This window comes from Equus quagga, chromosome 7 (assembly GCF_021613505.1).
Source record: "Equus quagga isolate Etosha38 chromosome 7, UCLA_HA_Equagga_1.0, whole genome shotgun sequence".
Taxonomy (NCBI): Eukaryota; Metazoa; Chordata; class Mammalia; order Perissodactyla; family Equidae; genus Equus; species Equus quagga.
This window is the reverse complement of record NC_060273.1, coordinates 98,351,719-98,362,519: the sequence shown is the minus strand read 5'-3', so window position 1 is coordinate 98,362,519 and position 10,801 is coordinate 98,351,719. Positions and strand designations below refer to the sequence as shown.

The 10,801-nt window shown below is 41.2% G+C and overlaps 1 protein-coding gene across 1 annotated transcript; it reads left to right on the top strand.

Annotated features, from left to right (window-relative positions):
- The first annotated feature begins 4,822 nt into the window (after positions 1 to 4,822).
- Positions 4,823 to 10,363, top strand: ARL14EPL (ADP ribosylation factor like GTPase 14 effector protein like). Its single transcript, XM_046665433.1, has 3 exons — positions 4,823 to 4,918; positions 6,672 to 6,811; positions 9,913 to 10,363. Exons 1-3 carry the CDS (start codon positions 4,823 to 4,825, stop codon positions 10,133 to 10,135), a joined length of 459 nt encoding a protein of 152 aa, XP_046521389.1. The 3' UTR covers positions 10,136 to 10,363.
- The last annotated feature ends 438 nt before the right edge of the window (positions 10,364 to 10,801 follow it).

Genomic DNA, 10,801 nt, shown 5'->3' with positions numbered 1-10,801 from the left:
TGCTTTGATAATTTGCTGGTGTCCTTAGGGATAAAGGCAGAAAAAATACTTATTCTACCTTAAGCAAGACACAATTACATAAATTCAGCTGTACAGTACTTTAGGGCATCCTAAAGACAAGTATAAATGATTAAAGTATGAGGCACTTTGCCTGCATTCCCTTCGATGACCTGAGCCTCAGAGGGAGCAGGAAGTTGGGGATCTGAACCTGATGCTGTTTGTAGGGTGACCTAGTTCCTGAGGCCTCCATAGCCAGGATGTGTGACTCTGAGGTTTAAAGGTAAACATAATTTAAGCATAATGGCTCATATGTGTAAGCCAACTCTTCTTCTGATGCTCAACCTAGGAAATAAGAATCCATTTCAATGCTGGAGAAATGCCTGTCTTCATAGGACTATTCCTATGCTGCATTTACTGAAGGGATTTTTAAAGGTAATTTTGTCTGTATGTGACTTTCTTCTTTCATGCTGACTTCGGAATCCAATCCTGAGGTCAGATGTGGCTCATGTGCCTGAGGTGGGAGTCTTTTCCAGCATTGCCTTTGAGATGTGTGCTCTGACAGCAGAGCTGGAGGAGGCAAATTGAGATTATCTGAAGTGTGCCCGCCCCTCTTTCTTCTTCAGGCCTCTTTTTGAAACGGCTCTGTGCGGCTGGCGCTGATTACATCCCATCCCTCAGCAATGTACTGTATAGAGATGGTGGTCATCATTAAAACAAACCTTAAGCAGTGTAACACCCTGAGAAGGGCTTAGTTTTGGGGGTCAGACAAATCTAGGTTTCAAAATCATGCAGCCTGCTAGTAACTGTGGGGCCTAAATGATCTCTCTGGGCCTCAGTTTTCTCATCTGTAAAACAGAGATGGCCATATCTAACTCAGAGTGTTGCTGTGGAATTAATGAAGTAATAAATGTAGAATGTTTAGCAAAGTGCTTGGCACATAGTAGGTGCTTAATAATTGGCATCCATCCATTAGTATAATACTCGTGAGCTATTTATTGAGCAGTAACTAGGTACTAATTCTAGGCTCGCTGGGGGTAAAGAAATGTGTAAGACTGCTTCCAGAGCTAAAGACCTGATAGAAAGAGGCACTTGCCTGTGAAAATTGAGCTAAATACAGAAGGAAGGTGTGTTACGGCCAACATGTACTCCAGGGCTCCTTGAGGTTCCTGTTCATGGTGAATCAAGGAGTTTGGGCCAGAATGTAAATCAGTGAACTGCTTTACTCCAGGAAGACAGCCTTGCTGTGAAGCAAAATGTCCACTGAACTACCCAGTGTACTTAGTGAAGCAGTTGATTTCCATTTTGGCCCAAGTCTGGCCCTAAAGAGTTGTCCCATCCTTGGGCCATGCCTTGAGAATCCCTGCTGTTGGAGTCTGTGTTATGTCTGCCACTTGGGGGAGCCACTTCTCTTTGGGCTAGACTATATTTTGGATCTTTCACAGACAATCTGACATAATGTCGGGACAAAATGGAGAGTTTGTTAAATTTATGTCAGACACTTTGTGCTCCATTAAATGTAATAAGGCGGGATATAACCACATTGCTTCCAGCCCTGTGCTTGAAGATGAGCATCTTCTATAGCCAGAAGCTGTGTCTCAACACCACGATCCATGGCAGTGGCGGCAGTGGGTTCTCCTGCCTCTTTGCAAGGGTTCTTAATCATATTTTTTGTGTCACGGAACCCTTTGGCCAAATGTTATATCTATGGACTGTTTCTCACACAATGATGTTTTTAATTGTATAAAATAAAATCTGTAAGGTTACGAAGGGAACAAATTATATTGAAATACACTTAGCAAAATGTTAAAAATTGTGGTAGTAATATATGTGTTTCATTATTCATGTATCAAATAAGATCTAGCAGCAGGTCTAAGAGCTACCATCGTTTTGAAGAAGTGATGAGTGTAAATAACATTTTGACCTATCTACAAGTGAAAACATCTGTGTTTTTATAGGTAACAAAGTCACAAGTACTGCTAACACTATTGTGGTTTGTTGGTTGAATTCTAATAGAAGGAAATGCCAGAGTTTCAGTTAGAGCTTAGTGAAAATAAATATGTATTCTTTACTCATCCAAGTTCAAGGGCCCCCTGTATTCATTCTCTGGTTAAGAACCTCTGTGTTGGGCATACCAAGCAGGAGAAAAAGGGGAGTTCTGAACCTTTTTATTACTTTTCCTGGGACAGATATTTTGGGCTCATAATAAAATCCAATTATAATTTCAGTCCCTCGTGAAATTCTATTATAATTTCCTTTTGCTTTATTTGGAATACAAAGGAGCAAGTTTTCCCCCTAATCTATTTGTGGAGACCTACATTTCACAAAGGACTTAAACAAAGGCATCTCAGGCAGAAGATTTGCATAAAATATTCATTTCTCCCAATGTAATTAGATGGATGCCTTTTCAGGAAAAGTTCTTGTTTGCAAAGATCATCATAGGTCATATCTATTTCCAAGAGGAGGGAAATTTGTTATGTGAAGAAGCTAGAGAGTTTAGGGCCTCTTGGGAGTGGTGGGGGGGATTTCTTGAGGAAGCTCCAAACAGAGCCCAAGAGAGAAAGGCAACTTCAAGGACTAGGGTGATCAGAGGAGGCTTCTTGGAGGGAGAAACAGACCAGAGTTCAAAAGGGAAGCCTTGAGTTAGGTAAGAGATGGGAGGCGTGTTAAGGGGAGTGGTGAGATCAGGTAGCTTTGGCCCAAGTGAAGCTGTTCAGCGAGTAAGTTTGGACAGGAAGGTGGAGATGGTTGTGACGGACCTTCGCTGATAGGCTGGGGGTATGGGATGTTACTGGCAGAGGGGAGTCATTGAAGTCTTTTAATAGGAAGGAGATAAAGAAATTTCTGATTTTGGAATATGAACGCAACCACAATGTGTGGATGAATTGGGACTGGGAAGAAAATATGGACAATAGTTTTAGGACAGATGGCAAGACTGAATGGAGAAAATTACACCTACTTTTCCTATCCTTATGTCTCCCGTAATTGCCTAAGGATAGGATTCACCTGGAGAGCTTATTAATTATACAGGTTGCCAAGATTCTCCTCTGCAAATTATAACCCCAGTAGGTCTGGGATTCGACAGGGAATTTCTTACTTTTAAAACAGCTCCATGTGATTTTATCTTCAGATAAGTTGGCAAACACTCCACAGGAATGCTTGGCTGGTCAGATGTGAAATTGTATACGAGGGGGTCAAAGCAAAAATTGCACTGGACACAGTTAAATAGACAGAGAAGACTTTGTTCAAGGCTGTCATCATAGGGGAGAGGAACCAGAACTCAGTCTAACTCAACGCCACTGAAACAAAGGGCAGGAAGAAAATACTAGAGACTTTAGGGGAGCAATTGATCCCTGGGATGTGTTGAGCAATTGAGTTCTTCCCAAATTTGCAGCTGTTTCTCTCTGATCAGGCCACCTGTGTTTGCTAATTGGCGCCCACCAATTAGCAAGTCAGGCCTCCACCTTCCCACAGAGACTCTCAAACGGGAGCAGTATCTTTCTGGTTGATTAGATCTCACAGGCTTCTAATCCTTGAGAAAGACACTCCTGGGTTGTAAAACTTGCAAGAGGCTGGAAGAAGATTTACATCTCAGTGGGGGAAAGAAAGAATTTACACTTCCAGGTTTTCTGAAGTAAATACTCTAAGAAAAGGGGAGTCGGGTCTATAGTGAGGAAGATGCCTGTCTAAAGTTTAGTCAAGCTGACAGGAATGTTAAGGCCATCGTGGTCAAGGATAAGGTACTACCACTGCTGCTACTACTCTCTTGAGGGTAGATTCTTCCTGATAGAGAATGGAAAGGAAGAATCAATGTTAGGAATATTAGGAAAGAAAAATCAACATGACTCCTAACCTCATGTTGGGAGTTGGTGAGGGGGCTACAGAAAAGTGAGCAATCAGTGTCCAGTGACCCTAGACATGGGAAAATGAGGTGCAATGACAGAAATGGAATTTCCAGTTGGCAGGCAGAGTGCTGGTGCCAAATGACCCAGGCCCACTTGGTAAACCGTAACTCTTAGGTTCCTTTGGTAGAAACAGCACCTGACCCTCAGCTCTGGTAGTTGACGGGAGAGAGCGAAAGCAGCAGGGCTGTCGAAGCCTCCGCTGGAGCGTGGCCCTTTCTGACAGAAACTGCACAGCAGCGTGCACTGTTCGTGAGTGGTTCACACCCTGTGTTAGCTTCACCTGAGTCATACACACACACATAGTGACACCCCGTATACATACTGAAGTATTTCAAAGTAAATTACAGGCATTTTAGCAGCTGAGTTTTATGGAAAACTGAGGACTTTCATTTAGCTCAAGCTGTATTTGAAATTTTTGAGAAAACTCGAGTGAGGAGGTCAGAGCTTTTAGAGACAGCCTGCGGAATGATCTCTGAAGAGCGGACAATGGAAACCGTGGAAATGGATAAGATTTCCACAAAGTTACTGGAGATGTATGACATTAATGTCTTTCTTTTTCCAAAGGAGTAAATGTAAAAGGGGAAGAATGGAGGTCTAACAATTCACAGTCCTCTAAGCAGGAGCGGATGGCCCCAGGGTTGCCTGTTCCAGAGAGGTCTCTGATGCTAAGAGCTGTGAAAGGTACAATTGATTTGCTCTTGGAACACGCAGCAGAGAAGAGCATCAGCAAAGTGGACTGGGCAAGTCAGATGCAGGATGTAAGAGGGAATGGTAAAAAAGAAGCCAGGAGTCAGGAAGTCTGGCTTTGAAGGAAAGTAAGATGTAGGGAGAGAGCAAGCAAGACACGGGATAAGTTTACTGGGGATGTATGATGTTAATGTGTTTTACTTTTTTCCAATTGCTTTCTTTAGTGCTCAGAAATGAGTGAACAATCAGAAAAAAACAGTTCTACTCCAGAGGGACACACAGGTCGAAGTTCTCCTGAGAAAAACTGTCAAATCGGACAGAAGCAACTGGTATGGCATATGGATATTATGCTTCCATGGTGTTCGCGGAGTTCCCAGCTTGGGGATCTCTGATATGCCCTGGTCTTGGGTGGGAAGGTGGGCTCAGTCAGGACTCCAAGGGAGGGTCTCTGCTCCCCCCTGCTCCCCCTCCTCTTAATGCTGCTCACCGCTAGGCTGGTCTCCCCTCACCTGTCTCCTCTTAGTCCCCTGATTTTCAGCCCAGTGTACTGTGCAGTAAAAACCTGCCCTTTAGGAAGAATATTTGTAGAGAATATAGTCAAGTGTTTTTCTTTAACAAACCCTTGGTTTTTTTCCTATTACGTGTTAGTCATGGTTCTAAAATTTTGTATATAGTCATGCACCACATATTGACGTTTCAGTCAACGATGGACCACATATACAACAGTGGTCCCGTAAGATTAGAACCATATAGCCTAGCTGTGTAGTAGGCTCTACCATCTAGGTTCGCAGTGAGTACACTCTACAATGTCCACACAATGACGAATCTCCTGATGACACGTTTCTCAGAATGTATCCCCATTGTTAAGCAATGCACAACTATATATTAATTTACTTAATCCTTATCACAAGATATTATTGTTAACCTCTTTCACAAAAGGAGAAACTGAGGCTTAGAGAAGTAAGAATTTGCTCGAGGCACATCATTAACGAATGGCAGAGCCAAGATTTGAATACAAGTTCAAATAGTAATAGTAATCTACAGTAATAGATGGTAGTAAGTTGTACTTATTTCACAGCTATACCTAAACAGAATTGTTTCGTAAGGTTAAGTTTGTAAAACAAACCCATACACACACATCAGAATGAAATTTTAAAGAAACATATTTACGTTATTTTAGACCAATTATTATTAAACTAAATAGACTATAGAAAAGTCTGAGATTCTGTTACTAATTTTTTACATTAAAATTCGTACATTAAAAGTTTCCCTTGTTTCCAGGTGTAGTATTTTCATGTATATGTTACCCTGTATGTTTGGGGGACACTCAGATTATTTTCTTCTAAAATCCTTCAAAAGAGCATTCCTTTCCCTCATGACATGTGCCTCGTGTTCAAAATAAGTTACCAGGATTGATTGGAGCATCTTTGTTACTTCTCTTTCCAAGGAGGCCTCATTTAATTTCAAATTGTAAATATCCCCAGAGACCTTTGAAAATTTCCACTAACACTCCAGAAAGTCATTCTAGCAAGATTTTCTTCTTCAAATGTGGCTTTGACTGAGAGTGGATCCTTCATGTGGCTGTGTCCTGCATCGGAGCCCTGATGGAGTCCACACTCCCAGGGTAGTGAGTAGTTCTGAAACCCGCCCCAGAGCACTGAAAGGGAGGGCTGGAATGCTTTTGGGTTCTCACTGTGGTTTGAGATACTTTACCTGGGCTTCTTCAGCTAACAACTGTGGAATAGCCTTTCCTCCCTGTTCTACTCTGCCATAATAATGCTAATTCTGACTTCCATCCCCAATAGATTTGAGAAGGTGACTGGTGTTTTGCAGATATAAAAGGAATTCTGTTCCTGATTGGTTGGTTCTCACATTTTTACTATATGAGTTTTATACTATGTATTTATTCAGAAAGAATGACATAATTTACATCATCTTTTGAAACTTAATCAGATTAAACTGTTTATTTCTCTAGATAAAACATCTATCCTTTCATGCCATTATGGTAAAAGTTATAGAAAGTTCCTTTTGATACAATGTAAAATTTAGTTCTTATACTAATAGATTTTATTTGTTTCATAGCAACAGATAGAACGGCAGTTAAAATGCTTGGCGTTTCAAAACCCTGGACCACAGGTAGCAGACTTTAATCCCGAAACAAGGCAGCAGAAAAAGAAAGCACGGATGTCAAAGATGAATGAATATTTTTCTGTAAAACACAAGTAAGATCGTGATTTATTATATTTGATCTGTGGGATTATAAAATGCGTGAGTTTTCCTTGACAAAGTAATTAAAGGTTGCCTCTTTTTATGATTTTAAAATATCTTTTCTAAAGGATAATATCACCCCATAATAGATTTTAAATCTCCTTGTCTGCTGACACCTGAATTTCCTGGTGGGTGTGGGAGCGCTCATTCCACAGATGAAATGCTTCAAGTGTAAATCCTCACTGGAAGGTCTTCTCACGAAAGTGTGATAATCAGGCAAGCAGACATAATCGTCCTCAACCTTCTCTGCTTTCTTAGGAGAGGGAAGAGGATGGAACAGCATTGTTTAACTGAACAGGAAGTTAGCAAGTGTCTAGAAGTTAGCAACTTCAAGAAATGGACTATAATTCCAAAGTAGGAATCAATTTAAAAAAAAAGTCTTCAAAATCCTTTGGCCTAGAGTAATAGCTTTAGTAGGAAAGATGATTAAAAGTAAGAAAGTGTATCATTTGAAGGAGAAATAATATAACCATGGGAATGCATTCAGGTATCAAGCGGGCACAGAAGTTTGTGAGTACAATGATTGCTCATGCACCAGAAGTATAAACTCAGCAACCATAAAGGAAAAGTTTGATAAATTCAACTACATTAAAATTAAGAATTTATGCTCATTATAAGGCACCCTAAAAATAATGAGACACAAATCACAATGTGGGAGAAGTTATTTACAATTTAAAAAAATCACTATCCAAAATATATAGAGAATCCTACAAGTCAATAAGAAAAAAGGTAAACATCCTAAAAGGAAAATGAACCAAACTGTCTCTATGAGATGAACAGACATTTCATAGAAGAAAAGGTTAACAAATGTTCAGGATACTAAGCCTAATCAGTACAGTATGGGGAAGTGCGCCACTCCCCAGATAGGCCAAGAGTTTAGTCTGATGACATCAATATTGATGAAGCTACAGGACACAAATTGAGTGCAAAGTGGTACAACCACTATTTAAAAACAGCTTGGCATTAGCTACATCCCTTACATCTTTGCTCCTGGGTATATGTCCTAGAAAAACTCTTATACATGTACAACAAGAGACATGTTCAAGAATTTCATAGCATCACTGCAATAGCAAAAAAATAAAGTAGTAATAATCGAAATGCCCATCCATATTGGAAAAGCTAAGTAACTTGTATATTCATACAGTGGAGTACATAGCGAAGTGAAAATATTTGAATACAGCTACATGTAGCATCATGAGTGAATCTCAAATCATGAGGTAGAATAAAAAAGCAAATTACGGAAGGGAAAAATGAAATATGATTGGAGATACATAGATGTGGCATAAGTAAAACAAGGAGATGATTTTCATATTATCAAGGTGAGGTCCCTCTCGGAGGGTGGGGTAAAGGGATGCAATGGGTGGGGCACGAAGAGGACCTCAAAGGTGCAACACTCTTTTATTAAGCTGGACCGTGGGCACATGGACATTTCTTTTCTTCTTCTTTTTCTGTGCATGTGTGCTCTGTACACTTTCGTATGTATGATAGTTCAGAATTTTACAAAAGATAGCCTCAGATGGGCAGGAAACTATAAAATCTGTGTCTTGATGTCTGAGTGAAGGCAAGGGAGAAGGACAGAATCTGATCTGTGTTCTCTGTTGGCTTCACCACTACGTACTCCTATCATTCCTGTAATAGATTTTAAATCTCCTTGTCTGCTGACACCTGTATTGCCTAGTGGGCGTGGGAGCTCTCATTCCACAGATGAAATGCTTCAAATGTAAATCCTCATTGGAAGCATTCTCGCTGAAGTTGATAATCAGGCAAGTATACATAATGGTTCTCAACCTTCTCTGCTTTATTAGGAGAGGAAAGTGGATGGACTGCATTACTTTTTTTTTTAAACATTCTTTTTTTCAAAGATTGGCACCTGAGCTAACATCTGTTGCTAGCCTTTTTTTTCTTCTTCTCCCCGAAGCCGCCCAGTACATAGTTGTATATTCTAGCTGTAGGTCCTTCTAGTTGTGGCATGTGGGATGTCGCCTCAGCGTGGCTTGATGAGCGGTGCTAGGTCTGCACCTGGGATCTGAACCAGAGAAACTCTGGGCTGCTGAAGCCCAGCGCACGAGCTTAACCATTCGGCCACGGGCGGCCCCCTAGGGACTGCATTACTTAACTGAGCAGGAAGAAAGGAGGCCTTATGCGTGCTTGGGGATCAAAGGTGCAGAAGTTCATAGTTCCACCACTAGCTTAGGGCTAGCCTTTTTTGACTTCAGCTGGTAATAATAGATACAAGCTGTACAGAGGTACTTTTGTCACTCTAAGGCTTTCAAGCAGCTCAATTTTGAAGGATTTATTTCAGAATGGTTTGGCCTTGAGAGGGTGGTGGAATTCTCGTGAAAGCCTTTTGCCTTCTGGACATGTTGTAGAGGCTGACAGTGTGGGAACCGAAAGCCGGGTGGAGACTCTGGTGCTCTCCTCTGGCACAGAACTTGCCTTCACTCAGAGCTTACAGCGAACCCTACCATTTTGATCGCCTGCTTCCTCCCTCCACTCTGGGTAAGAAAACAGAAAAGAACAGAAACAAGGGCACCTGGAGACTGTTAGCAAAAGAGGTTGTTTTGTGTTTTGTTTGTTTGTTGATGATGCTGATGTAGTAACTGACAGTTCTAATTTTTGAGTCATTAAAAAATGTAATTGCATTCACTATAGTGCTATTTCTTAAGAAAGAAAAAAAGTGTAACTTAGGGAAAATTCCATCAAGAACAGTTATATTTTAAAGAAAAATTTGAGGCATTCTTAGGAGGAAACTTTTAATAGCTTTTCATTAGTTATTCCTCATAATTTGCTTAGGTGGATTATTGCACTCCCAAGCATGCTAGAAAAATGAAGTGTTACTCTTGATAACAAGCCTGGCTACATCGGAAGTTGGTGGCATATTGACTGAATTTTCCAGGACATTGCTGTCAGAATATTCTGAAGGGTTGCTGGGTAATCTTTAGGGTGGTTTCCTCAGAGTAAAGGGATCATATTTATGAAGTTTGCTTCGTAATTATTTATTCTCGATGTCGAGGAAAATCGCACTGTCATGTCGTGTCATTCTTTTTCTTTGCAGAGTTATGAAGAAGTACGACAAAAGCGGCAGGCTCATGTGCAACGATGCTGACCTGTGTGACTGCCTGGAGAAGAACTGCCTGGGCTGCTTCTACCCCTGCCCCAAGTGCAACTCCAACAAGTGCGGGCCCGAGTGCCGCTGCAACCGGCGGTGGGTCTACGACGCCATCGTCACCGAGTCTGGGGAGGTCATCAGCACGCTGCCATTTGATGTTCCTGACTAGGAGCTTTTACTTGTGGACTGATTTGTATCTTCTTCCTTATATTTAAGCCAACCTCTTTCTCTTGGATGAGTTTTAGGGGTTGGGGAAAATGTTGGAATAACATGCTTAAGACTCATGTTCTCTGAAGCTGTAGCACAGTGGAGAATGGCAGTCATTCTCTAAACTTCTTACGGTGTCTTCTCAAATTCCTTCACTTGTAACCAAAGAGAGTGACAGTGAGTAGATATCAGCATCAACACCTCCATCTCTCCTCTGCTCTCAAATTAAAAATCTCTTTTTTCTGGTAGTTTTAAGATTTTCAGGGGCCGCCCAAGTGGTTAAGTTCCCATGCTATGCTTTGGTGGCCTTCAGTTTGTCAGCTCAGATCCTGGGCGCCAACTCACACTCCGGTGGCTCATCAAGCCATGCTGAGGTGGCGTTCCACGTAGAAGAACTGGAATGACCCACAACTAGGATATACCACTATGTACTGGGGCTTTGGGGAGGAGAAAAAAAAGAGGAAGATTGGCAACAGATGTTAGCTCAGGGCCAATCTTCCTCACGGCTCCCCCCAACACCCCCCCCATACCTTTAAAAAAAAAGAATTAAAACACATTTGAAAAAGAACGATTTTCAGAATTCGGTACACATCATCAGTTCTAAATCAGAATTGCTATTTGGATTTTA